The sequence below is a fragment of the Somniosus microcephalus genome, chromosome 17 (assembly GCF_052327205.1).
Source record: "Somniosus microcephalus isolate GS21.2 chromosome 17, FLI_Smic_1.0, whole genome shotgun sequence".
Classification (NCBI taxonomy): Eukaryota; Metazoa; Chordata; class Chondrichthyes; order Squaliformes; family Somniosidae; genus Somniosus; species Somniosus microcephalus.
Window position 1 is genome coordinate 88,097,995 of NC_141003.1, and position 16,452 is coordinate 88,114,446.

At 44.0% G+C, this 16,452-nt stretch overlaps 1 protein-coding gene across 4 annotated transcripts in view; it reads right to left on the minus strand.

Moving 5' to 3' along the window:
* Positions 1–16,452, minus strand: part of dmtf1 (cyclin D binding myb-like transcription factor 1) — a 65,282-nt gene that overhangs the window by 33,183 nt on the left and 15,647 nt on the right. For 3 of the 4 annotated variants that reach the window (XR_015081640.1, XM_086010831.1, XM_086010829.1), the window contains exons 2-5: positions 15,372–15,487; positions 14,801–14,932; positions 8,360–8,466; positions 4,340–4,457 (exon numbers count right to left, since the gene is read on the minus strand). Coding sequence is in view for 3 of the 4 variants with exons in the window: in XM_086010831.1 (XP_085866957.1) it covers positions 4,340–4,457; positions 8,360–8,466; positions 14,801–14,932; positions 15,372–15,480 (466 nt within the window). In the remaining variant the exon portion in view is untranslated. The remainder of the gene's footprint in view (positions 1–4,339; positions 4,458–8,359; positions 8,467–14,800; positions 14,933–15,371; positions 15,488–16,452) is intronic. The other variant, XM_086010830.1, reaches the window with a different exon arrangement.

The following is a 16,452-nucleotide window of genomic DNA, read 5'->3' on the forward strand; positions in this document are numbered from 1 at the left end:
AAGGCAAGCAAACAAAGTAAGCCAACACAGCAGGCTGTTCTTGGGCATCTCCTAACAAGTTGCTCAAGAGTGTCACTGGCAGATGCCCGAAAGCAGGTCACCGGCTGGCTCTTACAGCTACGGAATGGTGTAAGACACAGGGAGACCTGAAAAGTGGGAGGGAAAATATTTACTTTGAAATAAAGAGAGCAAAAATAATAATAATTAGAATAAACAAGATAAACCACTGTAACAGTGCACGATTAAATGCATTGCTCATTTTCCTGTATATATACACACACATATACACACGATATACAAAATAGTGTAACTAAAGTAAACAGGTTATCAGATCACAATGTCTATTTCATCCTCTCAGTTGTGGCCTCATATTACCTACATTACAACAGTGACTACACTTCAAAAAGTACTTCATTGGCTGTAAAGTGCTTTGGAACGTCTGGTGGCCGTGAAAGGCGCTATAGAAATGCAAGTCTTTCTTTCAAGTCTTTCTCACTTCTGTAATTAATTGTAAGTAACCCTGTTAATCTAATTAAGCAAAACATATTCAAACAGAAAAGTTACAAAACTATTAAATAGATCGTACGAGTCAAAAGACATGGACGCTCTAAACCAACACAGCACTGCGAGTTCTAATGGAATGCCTAATAGCTGTGGTTGAAGGATACATGCACAATAATAAAGAAACATTTCTTCCATTAAAAAGAACAGTAAGTTGCAATAATACCACCTAAAACAAATTACACAGAAATTAAGAGATATGGGGGGGGGGGAAATTTGGTTATGTCCCGTTTGTGGGGCGGTAACTGAATTATCGCTGGAGATTTAGCGCCCGGCGCGGAAGTACCGCCTTGGCCGCTAAATTCGGCTTAACGCCCTGGCGAGGTATCGCTGGCGTTCTACTTCCTCTCGGGGCGGCGTCGGGAGAGCAAAGCGCGGTTGTGCCGGAGCGCTACGCTGACGCGTTTCAGCGCCCCATCCCTTCTGTTAAAGGGGAGGGACGCTGCGAGCTCTGCAGACCCTCCGACGGCCCACACTAACCCACCCGGGCGGCGTGGTGCCGTGGCTGCAGCCTGACACCGAGACGCGATGGCGGCCACGGACCACGCCAAGAGCCGCCATGGAGGCCCGACAAAGATTTTTTGGGATGACTGGGGGGTCTATTACAAGGAAGTAGCACACTCAAAGGGGTTTGCATAATTCTATAAACGGTCAGACGGAAGCTCAAATGGTTTAAGGACTGGGTGCCTTGAACACACTCAGACTTTTGAAAAGATAAAAGAAAATCTTACAGGCTGTGTGGTGCAGCAGGTTATAACTCTGCACTCTCATCCTTGGAACTGTTACTGTAAAAGTTTAAAAGAAACAGGTTTGGCATTGTCTAAATCCAGTTTCTATGGCAACATTCCCAGCATAAAACTACTGTAAAATCTGCCAATCTTATGCAGACAGGCTTAAAGATTGTCAATTTATTTCCTGAATGTAAAGGAATCAGCAAAGAATAGAGAAGCTTAAACCCTTCAAAATGAGAAAGTTAAAGGGAGACCTCACTGAGGTATCCAAAATATGAAATGATGCAAAAGAAAAACTTGTATTTACGACTTCAGGACATCCCAAAGCGCTTTACAGCCAATTAAGTACTTTTTGAAGTGTAGTCACTGTTGTAATTCAAGGAGTTAGATATATTTCTTAAGGCTAAGGGGATCAAGGGATATGGGGAGAAGGCAGGGACAGGGTACTGAATTTGGATGATCAGCCATGATCTCATTAAATGGCGGAGCAGGCTCGAGGGGCCGAATGGCCTACTCCTGCTCCTATCTTCTATGTTTCTATGTAATGTAGGAAACACGGCAGATAATCTATTTTAGTGATGTTGATTGAGGGATAAATATTGGCCAGGACACCAGGGATAACTCCCCTGCTCTTCTTCGAAATAGTGGCCGTGGGATCTTTTACGTCCACCTGAGAGAGCAGACGGGGCCTCGGTTTAACGTCTCATCTGAAAGACGGCGCCTCTGACAGTGCGGCACTCCCTCAGCACTGCCCTGGAGTGTCAGCTTAGATTTTTGTGCTCAAGTCTCTGGAGTGGGACTTGAACCCTGATGCGCCATCAATTACTCAAAAGACTGAGGTTAAGCGAGTAACAACCAGGCTTTTATTAACTAAAGAATGAAGGTCTAGTCTCGAGTGGTCGACCCGTCCAGAATACTAAGGGACTGGGAGGTAGTCACTTATATACCTGGAACAGTGGGAGGAGTCAGCCGAGGCATGTCCAGACCTGTACCTAGTGGAATACACATACACATACAGACAGGTATAACAGTGGTTTACCACAAACCCACAACCTTGTGCCTCAGAGGCGAGAGTACTGCCCACTGAGCCACGGCTGACATCGGGCAAGTCGGGTAAAGCCATAGCATTACTTCAAACTTAGACACTGGACGATGACTCATCAGTGGCAATTTCAACCGTCATTTAAGTTCCTATTGCCCCCTGTTCTCTGACTTCTCTGCCCTTTCCCTTACTCAATCTGTACATTGCCTCTCCCATCCATATGCACAGATGCCACTCTTCAGGTTTCAGTCCTAACTGATCCAATGAGCCAGTACAGCTCCAGTAAATGTTTCTGCTACTGCGTCGCATGGTCGCCTCCACTGTGTCACAGGAAGACACAAAGGAACAGGAGGAGGCCATTCAGCCTTTCGAGCCTGTTCCGCCATTCAATTAGATCAAGGCTGATCTGTATCTCAACTCCATTTACCAGCCTTGGCTCGATATTCCTTAGTAACCATACCTAACAAAAATCTATCATTCCCAGCTTTGAAATTTTCAATTGACCCCCCAGCCTCAACAGCTTTTTGGGGAAGAGAGTTCAAAATTTCCGCTACCCTTTCGGTGAAGAAGTGCTTCCTGACATCACCCTTGAATGGCCTGGCTCTAGTTTTAAGGTGATGCCCCCTTGTTCTGGACTCCCCCCCCCAGAGCAAACAGTTTCTCTCTCTCTACATTATCAAATCCTTTAGTCATCTTAAACACCTCGATTAGATCACCCTTTTACCTTCTATACTCGAAGGAATACAAGCCCAGTCTATGCAACCTGTCTCATCATTTAACCCTTTTAGCCCCGGTATCACCCCCTCCAAGGCCAATATATCTTGCCTGAGGTACCGTGCCCAGGACTGTACGCAGTGCTCCAGATTACCTACATTACCACAGCGACTACACTTCAAAAACAAATGTACTTAATTGGCTGTAAAGTGCTTTGGGTCGCCTGGTGGTCGTGAAAGGCGCTGTATAAATGCAAGTCTTTCTTTCTTTAGATGCAGTCTAACCAGAGCTATATACCACTGGAGCATAACTTCATCCCCTTTTACTCCAGCCCTCTTGAGATAAGGGCTAACTTTCCATCACCCTTAATTATATTTTGTACCAGTGCACCAGCCTTTCGTGACTTCTGTACTCGGACCCCGAAAGCTCTCTGCTCCTCCACAGTTCCTAGCTTTCTACCGTTTAGAAAATGCTGCCCCCAGATCCCATACTTGGCTCCCTATTGCTCATTTCTACAGTGCCCCTCGATGACATTACCTGCAAGCAGGGGGTTAGCTTTTGTATATAGACAAATGATACTCAGCTTTACCTCGCCAGTCCCACCCGATTCCACAAATGTCGCCATCCTGTTGGAATCACTATCTGGAAGTCCGACAACATGGCGACAGTCAAGGAATCAAGGGTGATACAAGCAAAGTAAATGTGAATGAGCCAGAATTCCTTGCAGTTCAATACACTGATTTTATTCGTTTAGTTGCTTATACATGCAGAACCCAGTTTTGTTTTCCATGAAGATTACATTCACATAAAGACTGGGTCGACTGGGCTTATATTTGCTGGAGTTTAGAAGAATGAGAGGGGATCTCATTGAAACTTATAAAATTCTAACAGGACTGGACAGACTAGATGCAGGAAGGATGTTCCCGATGGTCGGGGAGTCCAGAACCAGGGGTCACAGTCTAAGGATAAGGGGTAAGCCATTTAGGACAGAGATGAGGAGGAATTTCTTCACCCAGAGAGTAGTGAACCTGTGGAATTCTCTACCACAGAAGGCAGTTGAGGCCAATTCATTAAATATATTCAAGAAGGAGTTAGATATATTTCTTGAGGCTAAAGGGATCAAGGGATATGGGGAGAAGGCAGGGACAGGGTACTGAAATTGGATGATCAGCCATGATCTCATTAAATGGCGGAATAGGCTCGAGGGGCCGAGTGGCCTACTCCTGCTCCTATCTTCTATGTTTCTATGTAAAGTGCACAATTTATTTTGAGAGATGCACAATGTCCCTACCTTTGTTCTGTAGCGTATCCTTATCTTCTTTTGTTGTAAACCAGGCTTGACTAACAGGATCAAGGTCATCATTGTTTTGGGGAGAAATGCCCTCCATTTGATCTTCATTGTGCAAGATCTACAAATAAACAAGAAATAAAAGAACTGGAATTTATACAGCGCCTTTCATGACCTGAGGACATCCCCAAAGCACTTCACACCAAATGAAGTACTTTTTAAAAAGGATAATCACTGTTGTAATGTAGGGAAATGCAGCAGCCAGTATGTGCACAACAAGGTCTCCCCAGACAGCAACACGATAAACGACCACAGCACAAAAGCAAAATACTGCTAATGCTGGAAATCTGAAATAAAAACAGAAAATGCTGGAAATACTCAGCAGGTCAGGCAGCATCTGTAGAGAGAGAAACAGAGTTAACGTTTCACGTCGAAGGGTCATCGATCTGAAACGTTAACTCCATTTCTCTCTCTACAGATGCTGCCTGACCTGCTGAGTATTTCCAAGATAAACGACCAGCTGTTTTTGGTTGTGTTGGTTCAGGAGTAAATGTATGCCAGGACATCAGAACTGCTCTTTTTCGAATAGTGCTAAGGGATCTTTAACTTTCAACCAATGTCCCAGTACGCTGCGCTTTGTTCCCAGTACGCTGCGCTTTGTTCCCAGTACAACCAGTGTTCCCAGTACGCTGCACTTTGTTCCCAGTACGCTGCACTTTGTTCCCAGTACAACCAGTGTTCCCTGTACGCTGCGCTTTGTTCCCAGTACAACCAGTGTTCCCAGTACGCTGCGCTGTTCCCAGTACGCTGCGCTTTGTTCCCAGTATGCTGCGCTTTGTTCCCAGTACAACCAGTGTTCCCTGTACGCTGCGCTTTGTTCCCAGTACAACTAGTGCTCCCAGTACGCTGCATTTTGTTCCCAGTACGCTGCACTTTGTTCCCAGTACAACCAGTGTTCCCAGTACGCTGCACTTTGCTCCCAGTACGCTGCACTTTGCTCCCAGTACAACCAGTGTTCCCAGTACGCTGCGCTTTGTTCCCAGTACGCTGCGCTTTGTTCCCAGTACAACCAGTGTTCCCAGTACGCTGCGCTTTGTTCCCAGTACGCTGCGCTTTGTTCCCAGTACAACCAGTGTTCCCGGTACACTGTACTTTGTTCCCAGTACGCTGCGCTTTGTTCCCAGTACGCTGCGCTTTGTTCCCAGTACAACCAGTGTTCCTGGTACACTGCGCTTTGTTCCCAGTACAACCAGTGTTCCCAGTACACTGTACTTTGTTATCAGTACGCTGCGCTTTGTTCCCAGTACGCTGCGCTTTGTTCCCAGTACAGCCAGTGTTCCCAGTACATTGCGCTTTGTTCCCAGTACAACCAGTGTTCCCAGTACATTGCGCTTTGTTCCCAGTACAACCAGTGTTCCCAGTACGCTGCGCTTTGTTCCCAGTACGCTGCGCTTTGTTCCCAGTACGCTGCGCTTTGTTCCCAGTACACTGCACTTTGTTTCTGCGCGCCCGGATTCTTTTAATGCGCGGTCCCTTTAAATTTCTGCACATGCGCGTTGTTTACAATATAAAAGCTGGTGAGCGGCCTGCATGGGACCTTTCAGATTACTGCGCGGCCGCGCGCACCTTAGCGGTAACATTGCCTGCAACCGTTCTCATCATTTCCTCAGCAAGAGGGTAATTTCCACCTTCACTGTCTGGGCAGTAATCAGATAAGTGGATCACCGGACCATTTTAGAATCCACCCGGTTTTCAACCCATTGGGGCTGAAATGAGCTCTACAACTGGCCAGCGATCCATTCCACCAGATTATTGCCCAGGCGGTGATGGTGAAAACTGCCCTCAGGATAGGAACACAGGAACAGGAGGCCATTCAGCCCCTTGAGCCTGTTCTGCCATTCAATGAGATCATGGCTGATCTACGACCTAACTCCATATACCCGCCTTTGCCCCATATCCCTTAATACCTTTGGTTAACAGAAATCTATCAATCTCAGATTTAAAATTAACAATTGATCTAGCATCAATTGCTGTTTGCGGAAGAGAGTTCCAAACTTCTACCACCCTTTGTGTGTCGAAGTGTTTCCTAATTTCACTCCTGAAAGGTCTGGCTCTAATTTTTAGGCTATGCCCCTAGTCCTAGAATCCCCAACCAGCGGAAATAGTTTCTCTCTCTCTACCCTATCTGTTCCCCTTAATATCCTGAAAACTTCGATCAGATCACCCCTTAACCTTCTAAATTCTAGTGAATACAACCCTAGTTTGTGTAATCTCGCCTCGTAACTTAACCCTTGAAGTCCGGGTATCATTCTGGTAAACCTACGCTGCACTCCCTCCAAGGCCAATATATCCTTCATTAGTAAGTGCTGACATTAAAAATTGCGCTATTCTTTTCACACAGTCTTCCTATATGCAGTAAAACTTTATTCATGTCAAACTATTTCCCTGCAGAGCACAATACTCGGATCATACTAGTGTGCTGTTATCTCTGTATTGCAGACCTTCAAACATGACTATACGGGAAAGAGGCTTGAAAGCACTTTTAGATATTCTGGGAAGTATTCCAAAGTATGCTTTCAGATAGCCAGATTTAAACAGACGATTACGGATTGCTGCACATACCACACATGCCAGAACACTTGAAAAGCTGAAAAAATGAGCACAAGGCAAATTCCCAACATGAATTGTTACATATGAAATACAAAATAGTGACTAGTTTCCAGCATCAAGGCATCTCTCACATGGCAGCTGTCGATCATTCTGCCAGTGCCATTTACACTTCATCTTGACTCATCTTTTGTTTCTTAACTTGTCCCATTACCATCTCCTTTCGCTTCGCACCATCACCCCTTTTGTCTTTTATCACGGACCTTCCCTTTTGTTCTTTCCTCCCCTCCCCCCTTTTCTCTGCCCCTACACTTGCTTAAAAATCTGTTCCATCTCCAACTTTTTCCAGTTCTGACGAAGGGTCATCGACCTGAAACGTTAACTCTGTTTCTCTCTCCACAGATGCTGCCCTGGCCTGCTGAGTGTTTCCAGCATTTTCTGTTTGGAAAATGAAAGTAGTTTAATTTTTTTTAATTAGCAATTATTTTTCCTCTCCTCATCGACTACCAAAGCTGCCTCACTAACTCTCTTTGAAGGCCCCAGACAAACACCCATCGAAAGCTCCAGAGAGATTCATTTCAAAAGGTTCCAAAAGATAGGCTGATAATTAAGAGATCGATGGGATTTTTGGACTCTCGGGGAATCAAGGGCTATGGGGATCGGGCGGGAAAGTGGAGTTGAGGTCAAAGATCAGCCATGATCTTATGAATGGCGGAGCAGGCTCGAGGGCCCGTGTGGCGGAGCGGACTCGAGGGGCCGTGTGGCGGAGCGGGCTCGAGGGGCCGTGTGGCGGAGCGGGCTCGAGGGGCCGAGTGGCGGAGCGGGCTCGAGGGGCCGTGTGGCGGAGCAGGCTCGAGGGGCCGAGTGGCGGAGCAGGCTCGAGGGGCCGTGTGGCGGAGCAGGCTCGAGGGGCCGAGTGGCGGAGCAGGCTCGAGGGGCCGTGTGGTGGAGCAGGCTCGAGGGGCCGTATGGCCGACTCCTGCTCTTATTTCTTATGTTCTTAAATTCTGTTTTAGTCTGGCACAAATATATTTAAATTCAAGAAAGCTACCAATCAATAATATGAGAACAAACGACACAAAACGTTTGTATTTGAACTGAACGGCTCACCCCTTCCCTTAGAGGCATGCCTTCAGACAAAATAGCTAAAAACTATACCTCAAATTTTTATCACTTTATGTACCGTGATAGAAATAAGAAGCTTATACCAAGGTAATTCTTAAATAAGAATTTTTTAATTCTTGTCCCATAGCCCATACTGACCATCAATCATTTATAACTTTGAAATGGGAGCAAAAGTAGGTGACAGCATGATGATAAGGAAACAAATGTTCACTTAAGAGACTTCAAAATTAACTGATGGTTTTTCTTCTTAATAGCTTGCAACAGGAGACTTTTCCTGGAAGGAACACTCACCTGTATCTGAGTAATGGTTTCACCGTCTTCAATTTCAGTCGTGTGAGTCAGCTCGGAAGCTGCCTCTCCCGTCATGGTTACCTCAAAACTCTGATCGCTGTCTGAAACTGTGAACAAAAAAATTGCACAAAGGTCCAGAATATTGTAACAGAGAAACCGAGGGAATTGAAAAACAAGCCAATTCCGAAAACGAATAAACCAAGATGCCATGATTAAATTATCCCCATTGCTCTAACAGGGATGTTTATGGTAGTCGGTACTGTACTGTGGAAGTTTTCTTGCAGGGCAATTACTGGCACAGCTAAAGACCACTGTAAAGCTTTACTTTGGAATGCTCCTTTAAACAGGAACAATACTTGGGGTGGGGGGGGGGGCAACAGAGCTCCGTTCAATCTAAATTACAGGTGTTCAAACTGGGAGTAAAGAGGTTCTGGGCGGCGATCTTAGAGGTTCCATGAGGTCATCGTATTTCTGTTCCTTTGGAGCTGGGCATGCTACAAGCACAATGTCTCAAGAACTCTCAATGCTCCATATATTTTTCTTATAACCATACAGCACAGAAGGAGCCCATTCGGTCCATTGTGCCTGCACCGGGACTTTGAAAGAGCTCTCCAATTAGTCCCACTGGCCTGCTCATTCCCCTTAGCCCTGCAAATTTTACCTATATATATATTTTTTAGTTCCTGTTAACTTACTAGCAATGTTCCCTGTAAGTTGCGCGGCCGCACTGTGCTCCAGGGATCCTGCGCAGTCCGCTTCTCAATACACAAACCGCGCATGCGCGGTATTTTGAATGGCCCGTGTGGCGCCAAACAAAATTAGAGGGAATATTGCTTACTAGTACGTTGTCTCCTTTACTGTGTGCAAATCAAAAAACATTTTCTACATCAATAGCCGTGTTTTCTTTTGGGGAGCTGACACCATCCTTCAGAAGTAAGGACGTTCATATATTTTTCCATACAATTGATATATACAGACATAGATTTAAAATAATTGGTAGAAGGATTTGAGGAGAACTTTTTTCACCCAGAGGGTGGTGGGGGTCTGGAACTCACTGCCTGAAAGGGTGGGAGAGGCAGAAACCCTCATCACATTTAAACAGTACTTGGATATGCACTTGAAGTGCCGTAACCTGCAGGGCTTCGGACCAAGAGCTGGAAAGTGGGATTAGGCTGGAGAGCTCTTTGTCGGCCGGCACGGACACGATGGGCCGAATGGCCTCCTTCTGTGCCGTAAATATCTATGATTCTATAAAACACTATTGTATTTGAGGTTTTCATTTACTATATATTTCAGAACTCCTGGACGATTATTTTAGTAAAAGAACAGAATGTATGTAAAATACATCAGTTGTACGTTAAAGGCTTCCTCATACTGTAGGGAAGGCCGAGAGGGAAGTTAATTCCGCTAAGTGTTTAGAACAGTTTAATCTGTTACCAACACTAAATACTCTATCCAATGTGCCAAGGCTAGCTCAATTAATTATTAAAATTTTTTTTTTTTTTTTAAAGCTAGCTCATTTCAATATTCTTAAATTTAAGCAATGCAGTTTTCACAGACTATAAAGATAATTTCCTCACCGATGCTATTTGGATAAGTTTAATGCTGTAGTCCCCACGTGTAGAAATGTATAGCAATATTATAAAGTGCAATGTTTACATACCAGGGTCATGGTCAATTTTCTTTTCAAATGATTTGTTCATTTAAAATTCATTAAAACATTGTGCAGCTCTTTTGTTTGCAACACAACGGCAGGACTCCGAACCCACTTTCACAAGGTCAGGCTAGAAGATGTGAGGGTAGAAATTTGTCTTGGGTCGTAATCACATGGCCCCCCCCCCCCATTACACGTCCTCACAGAATCACAGAAACCCCACAGTGCAGATAGAGGCCATTTCGGCCCATCGAGCCTGCACCGACACATATCCCACCCGATTCCCGTAACCCCTACACCAACACATATCCCACCCTATCCCCACGTATTTAATCCCCCTAACACTAAGGGTCAATTTATCATAGCCAATCAACCTAACCCCGCACATCTTTGGACTGTGGGAGGAAACCGGAGCACCCGGAGAAAACCCACGCAAACACGGGGAGAATGTGCAAACTCCACACAGACAGTCACCCGAGGCCGGATTCGAACCTGGGTCCCTGGCGCTGTGAGGCAACAGTGCTAACCACTATGCCACCGTCCTGACCGATATTTCGTTCCACTGAAGTCCCCGTGTATTTGTAGATCAGTATGCATAACTGACAGTAAGAGCTACAAAAAGGGAGTATGAAAAGAAACTTGCAAAGGATCAAAATCAGTACGAATAATTTTTATAGTTACATTCGGAAAAAGAGGCTGGTCAGGAGCAATGTTGGACCCTTAAAAACTGAAAGTGGTGATATTGTCGATGACGATGGGGAAATGGCGGACATGTTGAATAATTACTTTGCGTCAGTATTTACAGTAGAGGAAGTGAATAACATGCCAGAAATCCCAAAGAAACTAATACTGAATCGGGCACAGGGACTCAATAAAATTAACGTGGATAAAATAACAGTAATAAAGAAAATAATGGCACTAAAGAGTGACAAATCCCCAGGACCAGATGGTTTCCATCCCAGGATTTTAAAGGAAGTAGGTGAGCATATTGCAGATGCCCGAACTATAATCTTCCAAAGTTCTCTAGATTCAGGAACCATCCCTTTAGATTGGAAAATTGCACATGTCACTCCGCTTTTTAAGAATGGCGAGAGAGGGGAACCGGACAATTATAGACCAGTTAGACTAACATTTGTTGTGGGGAAATTGCTAGAGTCTATAATTAAGGATAGGGTGACTGAACACCTCAACATTTTTCAGTTGATCAGAGAGAGCCAGCATGGATTTGTGAAAGGTAGGTAATGCCCGACAAAGCTGATTGAATTTTTTGAAGATGTGACTAAAGTAGTGGACAGGGGAATGTCTAATTATGTTATTTATGTGGACTTCCAGAAGGCATTTGATAAAGTTCCACATAAGAGACTGTTAACTAAGGTAGGAGCCCACGGAATTAAAGGCAAATTATTGACCTGGTTAGGAAATTGGCTGAGTGGCAGGAGACAGGCAGTAGGGATAATGGGCAGGTTCTCTAATTGGCAGGATGTGACAAGTGGTGTCCCGCAGGGATCTGTGTTGGGGCCTCAACTATTCACAGTATTTATTAACGATTTAGATGATGGCATAGAAAGTCATATATCTGAATTTACCGATAACACAAAGATAGGAGGCATTGTAGGCAGTGTAGATGAAAGCATAAAATTACAAAAGGATATTGACAGATTAAGTGAATGGGCAAAACTGTGGCAAATGGATTTCAATGTAAGCAAATGTGAGGTCATCCACTTTGGACCTAAAAAGGAGAGAACAGGGGACTTTCTAAATGGTGAAAAGCTAAAAACAGTGGAGGTCCAAAGAGACTCGGGGGTCCAGGTACATCGATCATTAAAATGTCATGGACAGGTACAGAATATAATCAAAAAGACTAATGGGATGCTGGCCTTTATATCTAGAGGACCAGAATACAAGGGGGTAGAAGTTATGCTGCAGCTGTACAAAACCCTGGTTAGACCACACCTGGAGCACTGTGAGCAGTTCTGGGCACCACACCTTAGGGAGGATCTATTGGCCTTGGAGGGAGTGCAGCGTAGGTTTACCAGAATGATACCCGGACTCCAAGGGTTAAGTTACGAGGAGAGATTACACAAATTAGTGCTGTATTCCCTAGAAGTTAGAAGGTTAAGGGGTGATCTGATTGAAGTTTTCAAGATACTAAAGGGGATCAGAGAGGGTAGATAGAGAGAAACTATTTCCGCTGGTTGGGGATTCTAGGACTAGGGGGCATAGTCTAAAAATTAGAGCCAGACCTTTCAGGAGTGAAATTAGGAAACACTTCTACACAAAAAGGGTGGTAGAAGTTTGGAAATCTCTTCCGCAAACGGCACTTGATGCTAGATCAATTGTTAATTTTAAATCGGAGATTGATAGATTTTTGTTAACCAATGGTATTAAGGGAGATGGGCCAAAGGCGGGTATAAGGAGTTCGATCGCAGATCAGCCATGATCTCATCGAATGGCGGAACATGCTCGAGGGGCTGAATGGCCTCCTCCTGTTCCTGTGTTCCTATGGCCATGTGGGTGGACGCTCGAGAAGTGGTTTCCTCTAGAGGTTATCTTTCTTGACAGTGGCTTCTTCAAGGATTTCTCAACTCTACCTTTGAGATGGAAGATTTCCGACAAATCATTTTCGTCATTCCCTGTGTTGTTCCCATGAAGTATTCATAAGTATTGGCTTTGACTGCAAGGGGGTTGGAGTACAAGAGGAAGGAAGTCTTGCTACAATTGTACAGGGCCTTGGTGAGACCACCCCTGGAGTACTGGGCACAGTTTTGGTCTCCTTATGTAAGGAAGGATATACTTACCTTAGAGGGGGGTGCAATGAAGGTTCACTAGATTGATTCCTGGGATGACAGAGCTGTTGAATGTGGAGAGATTTAGGACTGAGATGAGGTGAAATTTCTTCACTCAGAGGGTTGTGAATCTCTGGAATTCTCTACCCCAGAGGGCTGTGGATGCTCAGTCGTTGAGTATATTCAAGACAGAGATCGATAGATTTTTGGATACTAAAGGGAATCAAGGGATATGGGGATCGAGCAGGAAAATGGAGTTGAGGATCAGCCATGATCTTATTGAATGGCGGAGCAGGCTCGAGGGGCCGTATAGCCGACTCCTGCTCCTAATTCTTATGTTCTCATGTAAGTAGCAATGCTACCATATTGATTCTAATGCAATAAGGGGGCAGAATTGGGAACAGATAAGCTCACTTAACAAAAACATACATAGCAAAATTATTTTCTTTTTACATTGTATAAAAATAGCTTGGAATTTCACATTTTTGTAATTATTACCAATAGAAAACATACTTTGTAAAAAATAGTTTTTTTTTTTAAAGTGCCAATTGGCATTATCCTTTCAATCTTTGTCACAATCAGCTTTCGTATGAATTACAATTTTGAATGTAGTGTTATTGAAAATAATGCAGCAGACTTGTAATGTTGAACAATCCTGAATATCACTGAGCAGGCAGTTTATACAAACTGATTCTTAACTGCAACAGTCAGAAGAATTGAGTGACATTATTTGATGAGCACAAGAACTCAAAGTCATATTTATACAAGACAAAATTAACTAACATACGAATTAGGAGCAGGAGTCGGCCACTCGACCCCTCGAGCCTGCTCCGCCATTCAATAAGATCATGGCTGATCCGATTACTCCACATTCCCGCCTACCCCCGATAACCTTTCACCCCCTTGCTTACCAAGAATCTATCTACCTCTGCCTTAAAAATATTCAAAGACTCTGCTTCCACCGCCCTCTGAGGAAGAGAGTTCCAAAGACTCGCGACCCTCTGTGAGAAAAAATTTCTCCTCATCTCTGTTTTAAATGGGCGACCCCTTATTTTTAAACAGTGACCCCTAGTTCTAGATTCTCCCACAAGAGGAAACATCCTCTCCACATCCACCCTGTCCAGACCCCTCAGGATCTTATATGTTTCAATCAAGTCACCTCTTACTCTTCTAAACTCCAGCGGATACAAGCCTAGCCTGTCCAACCTTTCCTCATAAGACAACCCGCCCATTCCAGGTATTAGTCTAGTAAACCTTCTCTGAACTGCTTCCAACGCATTTACATCCTTCCTTAAATAAGGAGACCAATACTGTACACAGTACTCCAGATGTGGTCTCACCAATGCCCTGTATAACTGAAGCATAACCTCCCTACTTTTGTATTCAATTCCCCTCGCAATAAACAATAACATTCTATTAGCTTTCCTAATTACTTGCTGTACCTGTATAGTAACCTTTAGTGATTCATGCACTAGAACACCCAGATCCCTCTGCATCTCCGAGCTCTGCAATCTCGCACCATTTAGATAATGCTTCTTTTTTATTCTTCCTGCCAAAATGGACAATTTCACATTTTCCCACATTGTATTCCATTTGCCAGATCTTTGCCCACTCACTTAACCTATGTCCCTTTGTAGCCTCCTTATGTCCTCTTCACAATTTACTTTCCTACCTATCTTTGTGTCATCAGCAAATTTAGCAACCATACCTTCGGTCCCTTCATCCAAGTCATTTATATAAATTGTAAAAAGTTGAGGCCCCAGCACTGATCCCTGTGGCACACCACTCGTTACATCTTGCCAATCAGAAAATGACCCATTTATGCCTACTCTCTGTTTCCTGTTAGCTGGCCAATCTTCTATCCATGCCAATATGTTACCCCCTACACCATGAGCTTTTATTTTCTGCAATAACCTTTGATGTGGCACCTTATCAAATGCCTTCTGGAAATCTAAGGACAGTACATTAATGAACTACAGAAAATATTTGTAATGACCTTACTTGGGAGTGTAACAACTGACTGCACTGCTGCAAATGGGCCAGTGATACCCGTGGATTCAAGACTAGCGTCATCTTCGGCCGACAAACAAAGCCTTTTGTGTAGGGGTTCTTGATTGTCTTCAGATTCCAAATCTACATTTGATAGAAAGAATATGTAGTTCTTATAGCCTCCAGTATTTGCTGTCTTGATAAAGCAGGATCTTCAGTCTTCCCTTCCCACCATCCCCCCCCCCCCTCCTCCCCACCCACCTGACCATCCGCCACCTGTGGCCCAGAAGGCATCTACGTGCTGGCCTGTGGCCCCTGGCTGGATCTTTCTCTGGACTGGCACCATGCACCTGCCATGGGAAACTTCAGCTGCAGCCTTTGCCTTCTTTGCTAAGCCACCCACCACCCAAAAGAGAAAGAGGCAGAGATGCAGAAAAAGAATGAGAAGGAGAAAAAAATAAAACAATGCTTCATTCCCAGCACATATATCCAGCAATATATATATGGAGCCTATTGTCTACGAAGACTCTTAAAAAAAAAAATCAATTAAAAAAAATGTATGAATGATCCAACTTATCCATACCGTTTTGAGGGCAATGTAGGATCAGATTGCCTTCAGTGTCCTGGGCTAGAGTTACTGAGCTGATTGTTTCCAAGGTAACTGTGCCAGATTCGTCCTCAATTGTGTTCATACTCAATCTGAAAGAAATAGGATATAAAATTTTAATATATGTGTATTTGTAAAGTTGTTAAAATATCCTGCAACAATACTTTTGGTAAACAACTTAAGCTCAATGAATATTGACCATCTTATGAAGCTATGTCTAGTTAAAAAATATACACAGGAAATTCAGCTGATACTAGTGAAGGGAGAAAGACTTGCATTTATATCGTGCTTCTCACACCATCAGAACATTCCAAGGTGCTTCACAGCCAATTAATTACTTCTTAAAGCAGTCACTAATGTAAATAAGGAACATACGAAACTAGACACAGGGGTAGGCCTGTACCACCATTCAATTAGATCAAGGATGATCTGTACCTGAACTTCATTTACCTGTCACTGTTCCACATCGCTTGATACATCCCTTACATAACAAAGATCTACTGATCGCAGTCTTGAAAACACCTCGTCAGTTTTGTGATAAATGCTAAACAGTTGATTAAATATTCCAGTTACAATATTAATGTTCTCCTCTCTTTGAGGTCAGTTAAATTCATATGAAATGTTGTGAATATTAGGAATAATCTCTTACTAATGTTTTGTAGGCATACGTAACAGCCAATTTCTATACAGCAAGATCCTACAAACCACAATGAAATGAATGACCAGTTGATCTTGTTTGATGCTGTTGGTTTAGAGATGAATGTTGGCCAGGACTCCAGGACAATTCCCTGTTCTTCTCCGAGAAAGTGACGTGGGATTTTTGGCATTTACCTGAGCAGCTGGACGGGGGGCCGTGATTTAATGTCTCATCCAAAGGATAGCACCTTTGAGAATGGACCTCTCCCTCAGTGGTGCACTGAAAGTGTAGCCCAAGTGATGTGCTCAAGTTCTGGATTGGGGCTTCAACCCCACAACTTTCTGACCAAAGTTGACAGTGCCACCACTGGGCCAAGCTAACACTTATTGGTAAGAGTGAGAGACAGGGGTTGCTAATTCT